The sequence below is a fragment of the Rhincodon typus genome, chromosome 26 (genome assembly GCF_021869965.1).
Source record: "Rhincodon typus isolate 14 chromosome 26, sRhiTyp1.1, whole genome shotgun sequence".
In the NCBI taxonomy this organism is placed as follows: Eukaryota; Metazoa; Chordata; class Chondrichthyes; order Orectolobiformes; family Rhincodontidae; genus Rhincodon; species Rhincodon typus.
The window spans coordinates 23,685,377-23,707,432 of NC_063357.1; the positions used below are offsets into that span (position 1 = coordinate 23,685,377).

The window sequence follows — 22,056 nt, forward strand, 5'->3', positions numbered from 1 at the left end:
TGCTGTTGACTTTTAGCTGATAGATTAATAGTCTAGCAACAATACCACTAGGCCAGCGCCTACTCTCGATCATTATCCTGTTAAAGCTTCTAAACTATGAGAATTATAGGCACAAGCTGGGAAAGAACTACTGGATACCCAGCCAGATAGCAGGAGAATGACAACAGCAAACTTTTGCAAGATCTATCCATGAAGACTATTGTTTGCATAAACAGTCACATATTTAATCAATTTAGCATTATCAATTAATTTTTGAATGCAAAAATTGCACTTACAACATTCTAAAGAATGAGGATTAACTTTTGTTAATTCTAAAAATTTGACTTAAGTTAAAACATTTAGTTTACAACTTGGATTTACACACTGCAGATATCTGTTGATTCATAGAGGTGAAATGGAAGGAATGCAAAAGCTATGACAGAATACTGAAGCATAGTGGAAATATAAATCTGAATTAGGCTTTTTAAGACTAGATGGTAGCAAAACACAAGGATCGGAAAAGACAGGGGCTCAATAATAATTGTAAAATGGGAAGTGAGCAGGGTAAGATTCAGCGCTTTGAAGTGCAGATTTCATTGATAAGCTTAAGCAGCCAGGAGAACGAGTGGATTTGTACCTGATGTGTGAAAATTAGGAGTGATTTCCTGATAAATACAGTCTAAGTGGCATCCTGTCGGAGGGGGGTTAGGGATGGGCCATTTGGATGCAAGCTTACTGGGACCTGGAGGTTAGGGATGGAGGAGAGGCAATACTGTCACTCTTGGTCTACAAGCCCTACAGAAAAGTCACTCATCAGTTTGATTGAGCCATTTTCAATTTCCATCAGCTGTCAGACTTCCTGAAGCCCAAGAAGCCTAGTTAGCCAGCGTTGTGGGGAACACAGGTAACAGAAGGCATACTAGCTCACTGAAAACATTTAAAAGGATTGATCGGTATCTGGAAAGCCGTTCAGTCTAAATGATTATCCTCCTACAAAATCCAGCATGGTGTGGTAGACGTGTGTTGGGGGCAGGTTTATCATTTGTGAAATTTTAACCATTTTTTGTGGCTTTCAATTAAGTGTTGTGCTGATCAAAAGCTGGACAACTATGGACATGTTAATACACTTGCTATTCAATTGGTACTCGTCAATCAACTGGACAAAGTTAATCTTGATGTTCTGAGGTGAAGACTGCTTTGCGGCAAGTCCAAAGTAGAAATGAATGGCCAAATTTGCATTGATGATAAAACTACTGAAATGAATATTCTATGGTTGCTAAAATTTAAAAATTGATCTCATTGTGAAATTTGACAGTGTTGTACATATGCACTGATTGTGGCAAGCACTGAAAACTTTGTTTCTTCAAGTAGTACTCCTGAATTTTTAAAGCAATGATGTGTCATATCTATGAACAGTCCTCCAAAGGTACAGAAGGTTACAATTGTTATTAATTGGTGCAAATGTATCGTACAGTCTTATATCCCAAAGTAATGAAATACAGACAAATTCGGAAGTTGTTCAACACAGATCAATAGTTTGCTCCAATTGAGGTAAATGACACTTTTAATCATTGGATCCTTTTATTCAGCAAAAGCATATGCAAATTTTACCAAAAAGCACAGAAATTCCAGAAACCAGAGATTGTCATAAAATAATGTGTTATGATTACAATCATGCAACAAGACAACAAGCAACACAAGTCACAAAAAGATTTCCCTTTCTAAACAAACTATGGGGCATTCTAACAGTGCTCAGGCACTTTGCCAATGAACTGAGATTTGAGGCAACATGACTACGGTTAAAAATCACATTTACAGAGGCAATCTCAGTTTATGCAATAGCTCGGAATCAATACATCTCCACATTCAAATTAGGAGACAGGAGTGGAAAATAAGCAACTTCCACAGATGCACAACATGTATGCTATGGAATATTTAACATACTAGTCAGAAACTGCAATAAGTTGCAATTCTAGTCAGGGCTGACATACTTGTATTTTGAATCAAGCCTAATTTGCATTCTATGTTTTATTTGTAGTGCTGAGGTGGCTTCTAACTGAATCAGGAAGGAATAAAAAACACAACTTCAGACTATTTGATCTCAGCATACTTGAGTACCAATACAACCAATCACATGCTTATCTGAAAGTCTGTTTCGCAAAATGAAGTACATTTCATTTTCCAAACTCAAAAATTTTTAGTTGTGTCACGTAAATATTAACAGAAAGTTGCTTGGGGAAGTAGAAGTGTAATACCCAAAGTAATCAAAAACTGAGATTTTCTCCCCCCCACATTCTTCACTGCTTTTCACCACTGTTTGGATCCATTGTTACCAGCATATCGTCAGAAGATTTGTTTCATTCTGGTTTAATTCAATAAATAAGGCTCATTTCAAAACAATGAAATAACTGGAAAGGGATCAAGGAACTCAAAAAAAATCTTTTACTCCACAGAAATACACCGAATTAATGATAAGTGTAGTCTAAAATTGAGACCTCTGATCAATTTTATCAATTTTTTTTTAAATAAGTGCCACTTTACTCCTTGGGGAGCAAAGTTCTGAAACTCTCATTTTAAGCTTTTTATGATAGCTTTGAATTCCTTTCATTTAACAATCACTACAAACATTATAAACAATGTGAATTCAACAAAAGAAGTTGTGAAGGGGGTATTAACAAAACAAGAAAAGACAAAAATAAGGCCAATAGAAAGATTGAGATTAAGGCAATTTTGTGGACCAGTTTGCACACAATACTACACATGCAAATAGAGTTTGACTAAGGAAGTGGTTGGATTGGGAAGAGGGGAGAGAGGTCTGTACATAGGAGAGAAAAGGTGGAAGAAATTGTGTACAGTATTCCAGCAAGCCATACACATAATACAGCCAACACTGGCATGTCTAAGCAAGCACTTATGCTGGACAGCAGTATAGTAAATTACACAATGAGTTCCGTATACATTTCCTGCAAGCTCAAGCGGTACTGAAATGCTTTATAATATACATTTGTCTTCTTCAATGTTCCAAAAGGTTTAATGCCTTTTCAGTCAAGCATTAACAAGAGATAATAATTGTGCTGAACTACATATACACATCAACTTCAAATACTTAACAGATCATTGGTGTCAGAAATGCAGCATATACCACTACAGCACATATTTCCAACACATTATTTACACATTTGATACACGTTACTGGTTTATTTTTAAAAAGTATTTTTGCAACTCAAAGCCTCAAAAGAGTTCAAAAATCCTCAACAGAAAAGTAATGCTTCTGAAATCATGGTTAATCTTCATGAACCTTCTTTCTATACATCTAGACTGGGTATGGTCGCAAACTTTTTTGTCTTTAATTTTTTTTAAAAATCGCAATTAGCATGTGGCACAAGTGCATCGACAGACTGGTTTTGGATATATTATTACAAATATGTACAAAGTAAATACAGGCACTTAAAATGTCTTTGGTTGGAATAAACCAACGTTGCAGGACACTGGAATCAAAAGTGTCAACACCCATAATTTTGGGTTCAACGTGCAAATGCTACAACCTGTCCACTTCCAGTAATGAGGGCGATTTATGCTTCTGATAGTGCAACCTGAAAAAGAAAGAAAAGTCACATACAAACCAGCATACACTCATCACAAAGAGAAATTTCTGGTGAAACTCAGCAGGTCTAGCAGCACCTGTGGGGAGAAAACAGAGTCAAATTTCGAACCCGGTAACTCTTTTTCAGATCTGATAGCAGATAGGAAGTGATAGCTGAAGACAAGTTGACAGGAGAAAGAAGTGAGCAGATAGGTGGAGACGGAACCCAGAGAAAGGCAGAGATATGAAAGGGGTAGGCAGAGGAGGGAATTATTGATAGTAGGCCAGGACAGAAGAGAAGTTGAATAAATGACAATGAGAGTTGTTGGCTGGTTCGCTGAGCTGACTGGTTTTCGTGCAAACGTTTCGTCTCCCTTCTAGGTGACATTGTTAGTGCTGTGTAGCCTCCACTGAAGTGCTGTTGTTCTGTCCCGCTCCGAATTTATATGGTATGGTCTGTCATGGTGGGCAGTCTTGTTTCTGGTTTTGGACCGTAGTGGTATATAGATAATGAGAGCTGAGAGGAAGTGAAAATTGGTTGTGTGTACTGAAAACAACCCACGGTATGGGGGTGGGTTAAACAAAAAACAAAAAACAAAGTGCAGGGTCTGTCTCTCTCTTCCCCCCCACCTCCCGGCTTTGTCTCCACCTATCCGCTCACCTCTCCCTACCTCCCAAACTGGTCTTCAGCAGGTATACTACATTTTCCTACCTGTCAGGTTTGATGGACTCAAAATGTTAACTCTGCTTTTTTCCTCCACAGATGCTGCCAGACATGCTGAGTTTTGCCAACAGTTTCTGTTTTTGCTTCAGTTTGCCAGCATCCAGAGTACTTTGCCTTATTTTATACATTAGTAAACTAAGTTAACAGCTGCTGAATATGAGGCCTGTTTATTTGCGTAACTTGAACACACTAAGAGTTAATTAGGCCAGCACAGAATAAGCAGACCAAATTTATGGTTACATGGATTCCTGGTTGGAAAAAGTAGAGTTTTGGAATCACAAAAGTATGGTAACCAAGCTCTTGTACTACCAGAGCTGTTCAGTAATATTCAAGGTAACATTTCCAATCTACATTTATTAAAATTAAAGAAAAATAGAATTCTAGGGTTTCTAATATTCAATAACCATTTGCAGCCAACATTATACACAAATAATACACAATATTTTAACATTTTTAATGTTCATAATTTAAATACAAGTACTAATTATGACATGTTAAATGCTTCCAATATTTAATTAATGGTGAAAACTAAATTCTAGACAATAGCAATGATCCAAGACCTCATTTTATATTAGGAAAATGAGAATAATACTCACAATTATGTACTGTGTTAGTGTCTGTATTTAACAGGCATCACGATCAGAGTATAATTTCTCTTTAAATCGGGCTGAGTCACAGGAAAAGAAGGAGTTACCTTTTCTGAACAGAATTCACTATTGTTTTGTCGTATTTTCCCTGGCCGTCCTTTAATAACCGCATAGCAGAATATTGTAATCACCATGACGAACAGGAAGTAACTGGTATGCATCAAATGCAAATTAATGAGTGAACGGTCATCCTGTAAATGAAAAAGATTTTTGCAGGAATAACTTTGCACAATCAGATCGAAAATCAAAGTGCGTTGAAGAGAAAATAACATGCATCTGTATTCTTCATTTTACAAGTTTCACCATTTCTTTCTTTCCCTTAAATTTGTACAATCCTCATCAGTTAGCAAATCAATCCAAAAGCTTGACCACGGTTTTGCATAATGTAAACATTATAATGATACAGCAAATCTTTTCCGTCCATGCCAGTTCTTCGCTATCCAATTAATCTTATTTGCCCATTCTTTTTCAATAACCCTGTAATTTTTTTTTGTTTTGTACTTACTAAATTTTATTTTCAAAGTCATAATTGAATCATTCCCCCACTCTAATAGGTAGCACAATCCAAATCACAAAAAGGAGCTGCAAGAAAAGTGTTTTCATGCCACCTCTGGGTCTTTTGTTAATCACATTAGATCTGTATCCTCCAATTTCTGACCTATTTCTTATTTTGGACATTTCTTTCAAATCTCCTCCTAGCACCCTCTACTCTAAAAAGAACACCACAAGCTTTGGGGCAGCACGGTGGCTCAGTGGTTAGCACTGCTGCCTCACAGCGCCAGGGAGCCGGGTTCGATTTCACCCTTGAGCCACCGTCTGTGTGGAGTTTGCACATTCTCCCCGTGTCTGCATGGGTTTTGTGCAGGTGCTCCGGTTTCCTCCCACAGTCCAGAGATGTGCAGGCCAGGTGGATTGGACATGCTAAATTGCCCATAGTGTTCAGGGATTGTAGATTAGGTGGGTTATAGGGGGATGGGTCTGGGTGGGATGGTCTGAGAGTCGGTGTGGACTTGTTGGGCCAAAGGGCCTGTTTCCACACTGTAGGGATTCTATTCTAAGCTTCTGTGGTCTCTCCATGTAACTCAAGTCCTTCATCCCCCTAAATCTCTTCAGCAGATGTACAAAGACTTTGGCATCCTTTCGAGACGGAGATGCCCTGAATTGAACACAGTACTACAAATGAAGCCTACTAAGTGTTTTAAAAAGATTTAGCATTACTTCCTTAGTTTTGTATTCTACGCATCCAATCATAAAGCCAAGGATTCAGTGTATTCTAAAAAAAATAGCTCTCATAACTCACGCCACATTCAAAGGTTACCTTTTTAACAATTTATATGCTCGCTTTATAGTAGATACTAATCTATTTACATATCGTCTGATATTCTGTTGTCCTTTTTTTGATCTTGTCTATTGTTTGTATACATAGCTGCATGGTCAAGCAAACTGAGGATTATTTCTCTTAGGCAAATTGAGGCACAATGACAGCAAGCTAGTCTATTCTACTGCTGGGTGAGATAATGAAATTGATGCACACCAGCCAGAAGCCCATCAATCCTGACCAGAGGTTTTTAGACTTGATGATTCCAAAGAATGTTCAATCCATTAAGAAGTGAGAGTAGCTGCACATTTTCACAGCTAGAGGTAAAATCAAAAGGTCACCAGAACTGAAATACTTAGCCTGTTCTGTATACTGAGGAACCTTGGCATCATGCAGACAGAACCAGAGTAAAGATACTAATGGACTGTCATTGAACTGACACTTCAATTCTATTTCCCCCTCCATAGGTGCTGCCAGCATCATTGTGCATCTGATTTTAAAACTTTCAGCATTTGCAGCACTTTTTGTTTTTGTAACTTAAAAAATCTGATTATTATCTTGGAATTTTAATGCCTTATTAACATCAAAGGATACTGGGATTACACGTGTTAACTGCCAGTAAATTTGCATGCCTTAAATATGGGCCATTAAAATCAGAAGAGACCCTTCAGCCCATCAAGTCCATTAAAAAAATAACTACTCAACCTACATGAGTCCCACTTTCCAACACTTGGCCTATAGCCTTGAATGTTATAACATTTCAAGTGTTCATCCAACTACTTTTTAAAGGTTATGGGGTTTCCTGCCTTAACCACCCTCCCAGACGGTGCATTCCAGATGTCAAATTTCCTCAAATCCCTCTAAACCCCTGTCTTTCACCTTAAAATTATGTCTCATTGTTACTGACCCTTCAATTGAGGGGAACAGTTGCTTTCTATACACTTCCATCAGGACCCCTCTCAGACTTTTCAGCTCTAAAGAAAACCACCTGAGCTTATCCAGCCCTTCTTCATAGCTCAACTGCTCCATTCCAGGTGAAGCTCCTCTGCATCCCCTCCAGTGCAATCACATCCTTCCTGTGGTGGAGTGAGCAGAACCACATACACTATTCCAGCTAAGATTCAACCAAAGTCCTGTACAGCTCCAAGATAACCTCCTGCTTTATAATCGATGCCATGACTGATAAAGACAAGTGCCCTGTATGCTGTTTTAACTAATCTATTAACCTGTCCTGCTGTCTTCAGGGATTTGCAGACAAGCACCCCAAGGTCCCTTTGAACTTCCTTACGTTCTGCCATTCATTGGAAGAAGTAACAAGACAAGGGAGTTCTCAAAGTGCATCATCTCACACTTATCAGGGTTAAATTCCATCTACCACCGATTTGGTCCATCTGACCAATCCGCCTATATCCTCCTGTAACCCAAGAACTTCTTCCTCACTGTCAAATACCCAGTCAATCCTCATGTCATCTGCAAACTTACTTATCATTGCCCCCCACATTTTCCTTCTATATCATTTAATATGTTTATATCATATGTAATTCACAAACAATAAAGGGACCCAACACTGATTTCAGTGCTATGCCACTGGACACCAGCCTTCAGTCATACAGAGCCTTCTACTACCATCCTCTGTCTCCTGTGACTGAGTTAGTTTTGGATCCAACTTGCCAAGTTACTCTGGATCCCATGTGCTTTTGTCACCTTTATCAGTTTCCCATGTCGGACCCTGTCAATAGCTTTGCTGTAATTCATATCAACCACATCAAGTGTGCTAGCCCCATCTACACATTTGGTCACCTCAAAAAAATGCAATCGAATTTGTTAGGCATGACCTCCCTATGATAAAGCCATGCTGACTATCCTCGATCAAACCTTGCCTCTCCAACTGGAGATTAACTCTCTCCTTTAGAATTTTCTCCAATAATTTCCCTACCATTGATGTGAGATTCAACAGTCTGTATTCCCTGGTTTAGCTCTAATACCCTTCTTGAAAAAAGTGAAAAGACATTAGCTGTCCTCCAATCCCATGACCATTATTCTGCCATAGATTTCCCCTCAAGTAGCTGTTCCCGGCCTACTTTGGCCAGATCATGCCTTCTTTTATTAAAATCTGCCATACCCCAATCCAAAACACTATTGCAAGTTCACAGTTTGGAGGTCTATAATACAGTCCCAGCTGTGTGAATGCCCCTTTTTATTTCTAAACTCTACCCATGAAGCCTCAAATGACCCTTCCGAGATATCATCCCTCCGTACTGCAGTAACTGACTCACTGACTAATAATGCAACATCACCTCCACTTTTACACTCTCCCCTGTCTTGCCTGAAAATCCTACACCCCAGAATGTTGAATTGCCAGTGCTGCCCTCACGCCCCAACCATGTGTCAGTGATGGCAACATTGCAATTTTACGCATTAATCAATGCCCTTAATTCATCCATCTTAGCTCTAATACTCCCATCATTAAAGTAGAGACCATCCAGCTGAATTTCATCTGCCTTTGTACCTTTCCTCAAGTGCGCTGTGTCCCTATTGGATTAACACGGCAACTCCTGTCCCTGCCAAATTAGTCTAAATTCCTCCCAACAGCAACAGCAAACCCATCTGCAAGGATGTTGGCCCTATTCTGGTTCAGGTGCAGACCATCTCACTTGTACAATAGACACGTGCCCCAGAAACAGTCCCAGTGATCTAGGAATCTAAAACTCTCCCTCTTGCACCCACTCTTGAGCCACGCATTCATCTGCACTATTCTCTTAATTCTGTACTCACTAGCAAGAAGTAAAGTCACCTTAGTTCCAGAGGACCATAGGCTGCTCTCTCATTAGACCAAGATGACTGGTGGTAAGTTTAACCCAGGGGTCTCCACACTTCAGGCAAGGGGCAAAGTTGAGAAGACAGTACCTTCATGGTGACGTCAGCAGGTACAGGAATTGAATCTGCACTGTTGGCATCACTATGCATTACAAACCAGCTATCCAGCCAACTGAGCCAACTGACACTCCTATGATTTATATAATTTTACATTGGGCAGCATCCACAGAATAGACTCGACCCAACCGTGGTATTACCAACAAGGCATACATCAAATACAAACTGCAAAAATCGGAAGAGAAAAAAATTGAGAAGTCTTTTAAAAATAATAAAACTTTGATGGGGTAAAGTTCACGGTAGACATATCATACCATAATCCGGACCAACTAAATTTCCTACTGAATGGTTCTTGGCCCATACAAATATTAGGTGGTAGATTAGTTTGAACTAAAAAATTCTTAGTAAATAAACACAATAAGATAAATTAGTAAAATGTTTCAATTTCCATTTTTAAATGTGCAAAAGTTTATATAACTTTAGGCAATGTTAATGGGTTGGCAGCTTGTCACTAGAGCGCTAAAGAAAGAAAAACACAAGAACTATGAAACATCAGGTTAATTTTGTATTTTACATGCATATAGTAAGATAATACGTTACTTACATCTGGCACAATGACCGTTAGTTTAGGATTAAGTGCATGATACACTTTCCCAATTGCTCCTTTGTAACACCAAAATGGGTTGTAATCCTGTGAATATTTTGTATTTGCATCTCTAGCTGTGGTGAAGATTTTATACCAGACGGTAGCATTACTGAATGTTTCAGGGATGCAATGTGGTGGCTGGCTGTAAAAAAGTAATTTTCACTTTACTTCAAATATTAAATCTTGTTTGAAAGACACAATCCATGCCAAACATAATCCCAAACTAAACGGGTCCCACCTGCCTACTCCTGCCCCATATCCCTCCAAACCTTTCCTATTCATGTACTTACCTAAGTGTCTTTTAAACATTGCAACTGGGTCCACATCCACCATTTCCTCAGAAAGTTCATTCTACACACAAACTACCTGTTGTAAAAAATTTACCCCCACACCCTTTTTTAAAGTCTCTCTCCTCTCACCTCAAAAATATGTCTCCTAGTCTTGAAATCTACCATCCTAGGGAAAAGAGTCTTACCATTAACCCTATCTATACCCATCATGATTTTATTAACCACTGAAGGTCATCTAGCAACCTCCTATGCTCCAGTGAAAGTCCCAGTCTATCCAGCCTTTCCCTATAACTCAAACCTTCCATACCCAGCAACATCCTGGTAAACCTCTTCTGAACCCTCACTAGCTTAATAATATCCTTCCTATAACTGGGCAACCAGAACTGGAGACAGTACTCCCAAATAGGCCTCACCAATGTCTGTACAATCTCAACATGACTTTCCAACTCCGATATTCAAAGGATTGAGCAATGAAGCCAAGCATGCTAAATGCCTTTTTAACCACCCTGTCTATATATATTGTAAACTTCAAAGAATTATGTAACTGAATCCCTAGGTCCCTCAGTTATACAATTAACAGTACGGCCTTGGGTAATGTTGTAGAAGTCCTGCCCGTTTGTTGTACCAAAATCAATACGATGCATTTATCCAAATTGAATTCCGTCTTCAATTTCTCAGTCCATTGATCAAGATCCCTTTATAATCTTAGAAAAACTTCTTCACTAGCCACGATGCCACCAATTTTGGTGTCACCCACCAACTTACTAACCATGACAAAAGAGGACCCAGAACCGATCCCTATGGAACACCGCTAGTAACAGGCCTCCAGTCCAAAAGGCCAACCATCTACCACCCCTCTGTGTCCTGCCATTAAGCCAATTATGTATCCAACTGGCAAGTTCACCCTGAATCCCATGTGACCTACCTTTACTAATTAGTCTATGTAGAACCTTAAAGGGTTTACTAAAGGCCAAGTAAACAATGTCTACTGCTCTGCCCTCATCAATTTTTTCCTTGCAAACTTTAACGCATAACAATTTTTGGTTACGTTGGAGGGAAAAAAAATCAAAATATATCAATACAAGACAAACACAACATTACAAATTCCCTCAAAATGCATTGCTGCAACATTCCCTACAGTTGTATGACCATGCAGCTATTGGAAAACCCTGCTGTGAGACATCTGCTTCCATCTAAACCCGCCATGCACAGAAGTTGAAGGTCACACAGAAGAAACAAAAATTAGGGCAACAGTGCTGCAAAGTTCATCAAATGCAGGGTCACAGATGTGCATAGTTATAACCCATCACAAATTATGAATAGTTTTTAGGAGATCTTCTATAACAGCTTTCAATAAAATAAAAAATATTTGCAACATGGTATGCGCAAGACCAACAGAATGGGGAAAGTAAAAGACCAAGTTATGGAGAGGCATTCTAGACAGGAAAGAAAATCTCAACAAAGGTGCAGTAACTCCTTGGAGGGCCATAACAATGTTAAATATGGGGAGGCAATGGTCCAGTGGTATTATCGCTGAACTGTTAATCCAGAGACCCAGATAATGTTCTGGTGACCTGCGTTCGTATCTCACCATGGCAGATGGTCAAATTTGGTTTTGATAAAATACCTGGAATTAAGAGTCTAATGATGACCACGAATCCATTGTTGATTGTCGAAAAAACCCATCTGGTTCACTAATGTCCTTTAGGGAAGGAAACTGCCATCTTTACTTGGTCTGGCCTACATGTGACTCCAGACCCACAGCAATGTGGCTGACTCTGAACTGTCCTCTGGGCAATTAGGGATGGGCAATAAATGCTGTCTAACCAGCAACACCTTGATCCCATTAATGAATAAAGGGGTTAAATAAGAAATTTATTTAAGTTACAGAATACCTACATTCAAATATGTTATCCAGCTACAGCAACCATTTGAAGAACCTTCAGTTTAAGGAAAAACTGAAAAGAATATCTGTGGAATAGTTTAATTCAATTGACTGAGCTGATTGAATTTTAACCTCAATGTCAGAACGTTGTAGATTTAGTTCCAAGATGTTAGAATTGTCCAGATGGAAATTCAATAGGAAACTGAGGGAAGCCTGAATTGTTGGAAGTATCAGCTTTTGAATGAGATCACTCCAGCACCACCCTCAGGTACTGCAGAGCACCCGTGTGCGCTAACCGCACTCGGTTCCCGAATCTCAGCAGTGATTACACTTGCAGAGCAGCTGATTTGTTAAGATGTGGAATACCCTGATGACAAAAGGTGTGAGTTAAACATCAATTGATTTACTTTTTTCAAAGGAAACAATGCATAAGGGAAATTAATTTTCATTGAGCAATTACTTTTAACGCAATAAGTGAGCTGGAGGCTCTGGTTTAATTTTTATTATAAAATGGGAGATATTCTTCAAGCAAGGTCACAAACTCCATATGCTGTCGTCGAACCAGAATGGAGATTAGGGTTAATTTAGTTTATAAATTGCTCTTTCTATGGAAGCCAAGGATCTGAATCTAAAGAATGAATGGAGAAGCATGCATAAGTCAATTTGATTGACCAGTTTTAATTGTACCAACAGGCAGTTAAGAAATTTATCTAAATGGATTCTGCTGCATAAAAGAAAACAATTTTCTGTGCAAAAGGATTTATCAGACAGACAAGGAGATAGAGTTAAGGGATTAATACTTCAACTTATGGAATAGTACAATACCAAAAACATAAGCAAAGCTAATAGTATGATGACACAGGTAAAGTGAAGTGACAGATCAAAAATACCAAGTTCTCAGAACATCCTTATTATGTAAGAATCCTGGCCATAAAATATTCTTGTGTCTTTACATAAGTTTACACTTCACTTTCTTTGATGCTTTCCCCTCCTGAAATCAGGAATCTTAGATTCAATTTTATGGATGGCAGACACCCTTACCCATGTCACACAAGTAGTCCTTATTTCTGTTATCACAACTGTGGGTGTGAGAGGGTTAATCAGTTGTGGAAGGGAGGAAAACTGAGCTTATTTCTGTTCTCACCACTAATCCACAGATATGCATTTAATATAGTAGCTGTCAGAAATGGTGACTATGAGTCACATTTTTCCTCCAGAATCCTGAGCTCACTTATCATTGCTCAGCTATAATCAGTAAGGTTTGTACCAACCAGAAATCTAACCAGATATGATTTTTCTTTGTGGTTCAACTCTTCACTAGAAAACCCAAATTCTACTGATTCTGAAAACTAGAAAGAAAATTAATTTCTAAAAATTCTTAATGGCTGCTAAAAGATTTGGTAACTGTACTACTGGATAATTTGGAAGACTTCCCATTCCTGACACCAAGGCAAAACAACACCAAACTAAATATGTGCTTCCTCACACAAAGTATAGTTATGGACAATACCATTATCTGGTAGAGAGGGTGACAAGAGTGTAAATCACTGCAGACAAATTCATTTGTTGTTCACAGCCAGGACCAAATTAATTCAAGTTTGAACGTACCATCTGCATTAGCTATCAGTTAAAATATTCTCTCTCGCTCACCGTGCACAATATATTCACTCCTGGTTCAAAAACTCCAGGTAGTTAGAAAATACGAATACCCTAACACAGCCGTGTGAAAACCCAAACCAGTTCCAGAATAATACTCACACTGTGACAGGAAAAACATTAGCTGTGGCTGTAATGGTCATGCATGTTGTGTAAACCATCTGCTCACAGTGGCCATGGAGTACACATTCATCGGAATTCCAGGAAGTTGGCAGAGTAAATGTAATATTCATTTCTTCATGTGATTCATGGCCTATAAAATAGCCACAATGCATTTTTAAAGTCACAGTCAATAAACGTTTCAGGATGTACTGAATGCACAAAACATGCCAGTAGGAACCTTACAATTAGAACCAAAAGTGATATACTCCTGGAGAGATACTCAGTATTTAACAAAATGGATATGTTCACATTAAAGGTTATGTTAGTAATAACTATTAGTTCTGCACATTAGAAGTACAACATGCAATAAGGTACGCTACAAGAAATACGCAGATCTGCTAATCACAATTCGATTGAACAAACTATTCAGTAATAAATATTGCTTTATAATCCAATTCACAAGGAGACTCATTTTCAAGTCAGTCTGTCGCAAGAATAAGTAAAATTAAGTCACTTAAAACATCACACAAGACATATTGAAAGTGCAATTGCACAAACAATGGTGTCAAATAGAATACAACATAATCAAAAGCAAAAGCATTAAATATTTCCACCTCCAGTATCTACTCGCAATCAGCCTTTCTAAATAAAAGTTCATATTTGTGGAGTGTTTTATCGCCAATGTCTTGAGAATGCGATTCTGACATTTTTTACCAGTGTAAACTCTACAGCTAATCTAAAGCAAATCTCAATAGTTTGCACTGAGACAGTATATTGTAGAAAACATTGAAGCCACTAACACTTCGAGGAATCAGTAACGGTACCAGGTTCATACAACATTACCAATTTGACAAACTTCATATTATGAAGCAACTGTAACTGGAAATTTAAAACCATTGAAAAAGTTGTTTATTTACAGCTAAAATCACAGTGGGAGATAGAGTGAGAGACATTATGTCCCCTCTTGTGATATCTTGGAGTGTGCCGACAATTCATATAAATGCTTGACCCTTTTAATTTTTTTTTTGCTGAACTATGATACTGTGACTAAAAGGACACAACTTGGATGCAGCGTGTTTTGGAATGTTTGTGCTGCAGGCATGTAGCTCTCAGGGACAAGTGGTTTTACACACATGCCGAGAAGAACTTTCGATAAGGTATAGACTCAGACATCTGCAGAACAGAAGGTGGCCTTTCGGCCCATCATGTTCGCACCAGTCAACAAAGATGTCACTACGCTCATCCGCTTTCAGCTCTTGGCCGATAGCCTGGAGGCTGTGACATAGCAAGTGAAGGCCTAAATACTACACAAGCATTGCAAAAGTTTCTGAATCAACCATCCTTTAAAACGATAAGTTCCAGACTCCAAGCAACCTTTGGGTGAAAAATGTTCTCTTTGCCTTCTACCATTTACCTCAAATCTAAGCGCTTTGGTTATTGACCCTCCTAGTAATAAAAATCATAATAATAAAATCTCAGCTGTGGCTGAGATGTATTAAAATCATTGAGTATTCAATGGAAGTTTTCACACTGCTGTAGATTTAAATCTGTTGAAAGAATCGCAGAATTTAGTATTCAATGAATCCAATCCGATTCAATGAATCCAATCCAAACACAAACATTCCGATCCTTAAATAAAGCAAGTGGGGATGGTGGAAATTGAAAGCAAACAAGAAAAAAAAACAAATTTCTAGAGAAACTCAGGTGGTTTGGCTGGCTCACAGGACTCTAAACATTGACATTTTTTTTCCACAGATGCTGCCAGAACTGCCGAGCTTCTCCAGCATTTCTATTTTTGTTTTCTTGCCGATCCACTCTATCTACACTCCTCCAAACCTTAAACTTCTCTATTGGGTCCCCTCTCAACCTTCACTGCTCCAATGAAAATAATCCCAGCCAATCGAAACTTTCCTCATAACTCAGACCCTCAACCCAGGCAGCAAACTAGTAAATCTTCTCTGCACCCCTCTAGTGCAATCACATCATTCCTATAACAACGCTGATCCGAACTGCGCACAGTACTCCAATTTTTTTATACAGTTCCAGCATGACCACCTTTCCCTTGCATTCTATGCCTCAGCTAATAAAGACAAATATCCCACATTCCTTCTCAACCATATTATCTATCTGTCCACGCACAAACACAAGGCTCCTCCATCTTGAGTAACTTCAGGCAAGGTGGTTCAACGGTTAGCACTGCTGCCTCGCAGCGCCAGGGACCCAGATTCAATTTCACCCTCAGGCAACTGTTTGGGTGAAGTTTGCACATTCTGCCCATGGGAGGTTCATCATAGAATCGATCATAGAATCCCTACAGCGTGGAAACAGGCCCTTCGACCCAACAAGTCCACACTGACCCTTAGAGCATCCCACCCAGACCCATCCCCTATAACCCACCTAATCTACACATCCCTGAACTCTATGGGCAATTTAGCGTGGCCAATCCACCTAGCCTGCACATCTTTGGACTGTGGGAGGAAACTGGAGTACCTGGAGAAAACCCACGCAGACATGGGGAGAATGTGCAAACTCCACACAGACGGTCACCTGAGGGTGGAATCAAACCCCGCTCCCTGGCGCTGTGAGGCAGCAGTGCTAAGCACTGAGCCACCATGCTGCCCTCTGCATTTTCCTCCCAAAGATATGCAGGTTAGGTGGATTGGCCATGCTAAATTACCGATAGTGTCTAGGTGTGCAGGTTAGGTGGATTAGGGAAATGTAGGGTTACTGGGATGGGACGCTGTTTGGAGGGCCAATGTGAACTCAATGGGCCAAATGGCCTGCTTCCATACTGTAGAGATTCTATGACTATGATTTCAGGATTCTACCATTCATCATGTAATTTCTTGTCTATACAGTATGGAAGCAGGCCAGATGGCCCACGGAGTTCACAGTGACCCTCCAAACAGCGTCCCATCCCTGTAACCTTACATTTCCCTAATCCATCAAATCTGCACACCCTGGACACTATCGGTAATTTAGCACGGCCAATCCACCTAACCTGCATATCTTTGGGAGGAAAATGCAGAGGGCAGCCCTTCACACATGCATTCTCTCATACGTCCACCCTTACAATCTCATTTGATGGTCGTTGCCAAGATATCAGCCCTCCTTGCATTAATAATTGATTCTTTGGTTGGTATCATGACCCCCTCTTCTCTATCCACATGTCTATCCTGCCTGAATACTCAATAACCAGCTGGCAATCCTGGTCTTTCATCCAGGTTTTTTTCCTACCTATGATATAATAATCCCACATGCTTGCGTCCTAAATCCGTCTGTCTTATTCCTCAGCCTCCAAGTATATATTAACTCTGTTCCAATTAGCCTTGCTAAATTAATTTCCTTATCTAGCCAATGACTCCACTGCTTTCCAGACTCAGTAACTAATATTTTAACTTGTAATTCCAACTCAACTTGTCTCCCTACCTGGTAGGATCCCATCTCACTGCCAATCTAGTTTAAATTCACCCCAACAGCATTAGCAAACTGTCCACAAGGATGTTAGTCCCATTTCTATTCAGATCTAAACCATCCAACTTGTACAGCTCTCACCTCTCCCTGAAGTAGTCTCAATGTCTCAAGAATCCAAAGACCTCCCTCCTATAAGACCAGAAGGTATAGGAGCAGGATTAGGCCATTCGACCAATCGAGTCTGCTCCTCCATTTGATTACAACTGATACATTTCTCATCGTCATTCTCCTGCCTTCTCCCCATAACTTTTAATCCCTTTACTAAGAAAAGCAGAGATAGTTTCTTGAAAACAATGAACTGTCCTCTGCAGCCTTCTGTGACAATAAGTTCCACAGATTCATCACCTTCATCTCAGTTCTAAAGGGTCATCCCTTCACTCCGAGGCTGTGCGCTCAGGTCCTAATCTCTCCTACCAAATAGGAACATTTTCTACACTTCCACTCTATCCAGGCCTCTCAGTGTTCTGTAAGTTTCAATGAGATTCCCTCTCATCCTTCTAAATTCCATTAAGTACTGACCCAGAGTCCTCAACTGCTCCTCATATGTCAAGCACTTTATCCTGGGATCATTCTTGTGAACCTGCTCATATGACCTCCGAAGCCAGCACATCCTTCCTTCAATACAGGGCTCAAAACTGCTCACAATATTCCAAATATGGTCTGAACTGGCCTCAGCAGTACATCCCTGTTCTTGTATTTTCGTTATCTTGAAATGAATGCTAACATTACATTTGCCTTCGTGACTGCCAACTGAACCTGCATGTTAACCTTAAGAGAATCTTCAAGTAAGACTTCCAAGTCCCTTTGCACTTCAGAATTCCAAATCCTTTCTCTATTTACACAGTAGTCTATGCCTCTATTCTTCCTACCAACATGCAAAACTTCACATTTTCCCTCATTATTTTCCATCTACCACTTCTGTGCCCACTCTCCTAGCCTGTCCAAGTCCTTCTGCAGCCACCCTGTTTCCTCTACAGAACCTGTCCCTCCACCTATCTCTGTCATCTGTAAACTTAGCGACAATGCCTTTTTCAGTTCCTTCGTCCAGATCATTAAGATATAATGTGAATAGCTGTGAATGCCAACACTGATCCCTTCAGAACTCCACTAGTCATAGGTTGCCTTGCTGAAAAAGGCCCTTTTATCCCCACTGCCTTCTGCCAGTGAGCCAATCCTCTATCCATGCCAGTACCTTGGCCTTAACATCATGGACTCTTATTTAGCAGACTCTCATGTGGCACCTTGTCAAAGGCCTTCTGGAAATTCAAATAGATCACATCCACTGACTCTCCTTTGTCTAACTTGCTCATTACCTTCTCAAAAAATTCTAACAGATGTGTTAGGCATGACCTCCCCTTGACAAAGCCATGTTTACTCAGCCCGATTTTACCATGCATTTCCAAGTTCTCCGCAATTTCATCAAAAGTCAATACATTAAAAATCAAACAAAAACTGGAATCATCCAACAACTAGATTAGTGGGATAAAGAAAACTATGCAAAATTATAAATGAATTGAACCAAATTAAGTTTCAAAATTCTTCTAATTCTAAACTTGTAAAAATATTACAACATTGAATTGTGGAAGCAGAGGAAAAAGGGCAAGCCAATAACTAAAGACTAGAGAAATAAATTTACAGCACCATAGTTCATCAGTACAGAAACAGATTTCAGTTTCTTTACCTGTCAGTCCGATCTGATGTCCAAATATAGTTGTACTAAGGTGGGTAATATTGCGAGAGTATCCGCCAAAAGGTTTTAGAGGATCCAATGTGAGTGTTATAGAGACCGAAATATTTATTGGTCCAGGATCTTCCAGAACTGATGGGGATTGTGTGGAAGATCGCATTTGTCCACTTGTTACTGTGCTCTCTGGGGTGGTAGTTTCATTAATGAGGTGTTTTAAAGTTTCATTCTCAGATATACACAAGTCCAGATCATTAAATCTCAACAGGAAAGTATTCCAGTCCTATCAGGAGACATAAGTGTTTATTTCAAAATCATAATTATAGCACTTCACTTTTTAAAGTATACTCCAACAACAATCACGACCCCCTTAGTACAATGATTTCGGTTGATGCCGTCACCTTTAATCATTATCAGAATTACACTTAGAATGTAACCACAGAATTAGATCTGAAGTAATTTAAATTACAAAGTAAATCTTATTTTTATCACTCACTTTAAAAAGGGGAGAACATATGCATACAGGAGAATCTGAGATAACAAGGCGTGGAGCTGGATGAACTCAGCAGGCCAAGCAGCATCAGAGGAGCAGGAAAGCTGATGTTTCGGGCCTAGACCCTTCTTCAGAAATAGGGGAGGGGAAGGGGGTTCTGAAATAAATAGGGAGAGAGGGGGAGGTGGATAAGAGATGGATAGAGGAGAAGATAGGTGGAGAGGAGACAGACAGGTCAAAGAGGCGGGGGTGGAGCCAGTAAAGGTGAGTGTAGGTGGGGAGTTAGGGAGGGGATAGGTCAGTCCAGGGAGGACGGACAGGTCAAGGGGGCGGGATGAGGCTAGTAGGTAGGAGATGGTGGTGGGGCTTGAGGTGGGAGGAGGGGATAGGTGGGAGGAAGAACAGGTTAGGGAGGCGGGGACGAGCTGGGCTGGTTTTGGGATGCAGTAGGGGGAGGGGAGATTTTGAAGCTTGTGAAGTCCACATTGATACAATTGGGCTGCAGGGTTCCCAAGTGAAATATGAGGTGCTGTTCCTGCAACCTTCGGGTGCCATCATTGTGGCACTGCAAGAGGCCCAGGATGGACATGTTGTCTGAGGAATGGGAGGGGGAGTTGAAATGGTTCGCGACTGGAAGGTGCAGTTGTTTAGTGCGAACCGATGTAGGTGTTCCTACTATCTCTGCATACAGGAGAGTATGTATTTAACCCACAGTGTCTGAGTTTATTTATAAGATAAACTATAGTGGGAAGAAGCATTTGGTTTGAGTCCAAACTTGAAACAAGTTAGAGATACAGGTTAGGCTTGCAATTCCCGATTAATATACTTGGAGATACATTATAGTCAAGTAATAGCTCAAAGATTAACCATTTCATGATATCAAATACATGGTCAAATAGCACTTCGGATTTTTTTTAATATCCTTTCTTGGGTTGTGGGTGTCACAGGCTGTGCCAGGATTTATTAGCCATCTATAAATGTCCTTGAGAAGGTGGTGGCAAGTGTCTTGAACTGCTGCAGTCTATGTGGTGTAGGTATGCCAACAATGCTATTAGGGAGTTCCAGGATTTTGACGCAGTAACATAGCTTTAAGACAGGATGTTGTGTGCCTTGGAGAACGTGCAAGTAGTTGTCCTTATTTTTCCAGGTGGCCAAAATCGTGAGTTTGGCAGATATTGCCAAAGGAGCCTCAATGAGCTGCTGCATCGATGATGGAGGAAGTGAGTTTTGAAGGTGGTCAATGGGATGCCAATCAAGCAAATTGCTTTGCGCTGGACGGTGTCAAACATTTTGACTGTTGTTGAAATTGCACTCATCCAGTTAAGTAGAGTTATATCACACTCCCAGCTTGTTTTGTAGATGGTGAAGAGGGTTCATGAAGCCAGGTGGCGAGCTACTTGCTGCAGAATTCCTAGAGCCTCTGGCCTGCTCTGTAGCACTACAGTGTGTATATAGCTGACTCTGTCTGTTTTCTGGTTAGTGGTAACTTCCAGGATTTTGATAATGACAGATTTAGTGATGGTAACAGAATTGAATATCATGGGGAAATTATTAATTACCTCCTGTAGGAGACAGCTGTTGCCAGGCACTTGTGTAGCACAAATGTTACCTATTACTCATCAGCCCAAGTTTGAATGCTGTCCAGGGCCAGATGGATGTGGACTACAGAAAAATCTTCATAGTTATTTCACTGATTCAAAGGAGGGGATTTTAGGAAGATGAATAAAAGTTTGGTCAAGGAGGTGCATTTTGAGGACTGGACTGAGGAAAAGCAGAGAGATTCAGAGGTAATACCAGAGCATAAAGCCTTAAATGATTGAAAACACAGCTGTTAATGTGAGTGGCTGAAACACAAGTGACTAGAATTGGAGGAATGCACAGTCTGAGAGCTAGACAAGGTTACAGACATAGGGAGGCAATCCCCATGAAGGAATTCAAAGAGAACAAGAAAATTTAAAAGTTTAAACTATTAAGAAAACAGGATTCTAGTGTATTGAACCTGATGTGGGATAGGATACAAACACTGCATATCTAAATCAGAGATGAGAGGTTGACAAGTGAAATATTGGCAAATTCAAGTCTACATATAAAATCATGGAAGAGGGTTTCACAGAGGTGCAGATACACAAGGGATCTTTGAATGGGCAAAATTTGATAAGATTTTTTTAAAATGCATATAGAATATCAGAATACTTCAAAGTTGCAACTGATCAGTGAATTTAATAATGCAAGGTCAGTCCTTATCTTAATTGACCTGTTGAAATGATCAATTGCCAAAAAGCAGAGATTAAAGGAGATTGGTCAGACTCTTCAGAAATGTCAGGCAACACAAAAGCAAGGAAAAAAATCAAAATGCAGCTAACAATATGTAGTGATTTATTGATGCTTCCTCTTCCCAAAACTCCTCAAATCCATGTTGATAATATATAGTCTACTCTTGAAGAAATCAGTTTATTTTTCAAAAAACTGGGCACACTATCAAAAACAGAACACTTCTGTCAACACTAGATCATCACTATCCTTTGAGGTCCGTACAAAAGGCTGGCTTTGTTCAAGCAATTCGACTGCAAAACCCTGTGATACATTCACTGCCACAGCCAGGGAGAGCAGCTTCAGTTTTGATTTCTAAAAGTTTAAACTTAAAACTTACTTGTGAATGACTGCCCATTTGTTTTATATTACATATATTTTGAATTGTGAG

The 22,056-nt window shown here is 39.7% G+C and overlaps 2 protein-coding genes across 5 annotated transcripts in view; one reads left to right on the plus strand and one right to left on the minus strand.

Annotated features, from left to right (window-relative positions):
* LOC109936781 (rab effector Noc2) overlaps nucleotides 1–22,056 on the plus strand; it is a 251,067-nt gene that overhangs the window by 35,357 nt on the left and 193,654 nt on the right. The gene's annotated exons all lie outside the window — the stretch shown is intronic.
* The window catches only part of tmem248 (transmembrane protein 248), a 39,206-nt gene continuing 18,675 nt past the window's right edge, over nucleotides 1,526–22,056 (minus strand). For 2 of the 4 annotated variants that reach the window (XM_020521294.2, XM_048612708.1), the window contains exons 3-7: nucleotides 18,860–19,145; nucleotides 13,705–13,855; nucleotides 9,730–9,913; nucleotides 4,981–5,124; nucleotides 1,526–3,572 (exon numbers count right to left, since the gene is read on the minus strand). In XM_020521294.2, the coding sequence (XP_020376883.1) occupies nucleotides 3,552–3,572; nucleotides 4,981–5,124; nucleotides 9,730–9,913; nucleotides 13,705–13,855; nucleotides 18,860–19,145 (786 nt within the window). In that variant the 3' untranslated portion in view covers nucleotides 1,526–3,551. Of the gene's footprint in view, nucleotides 3,573–4,883; nucleotides 5,125–9,729; nucleotides 9,914–13,704; nucleotides 13,856–18,859; nucleotides 19,146–22,056 lie in introns of those variants that run through there. The other 2 variants (XM_048612710.1, XM_048612709.1) reach the window with 1 other exon arrangement.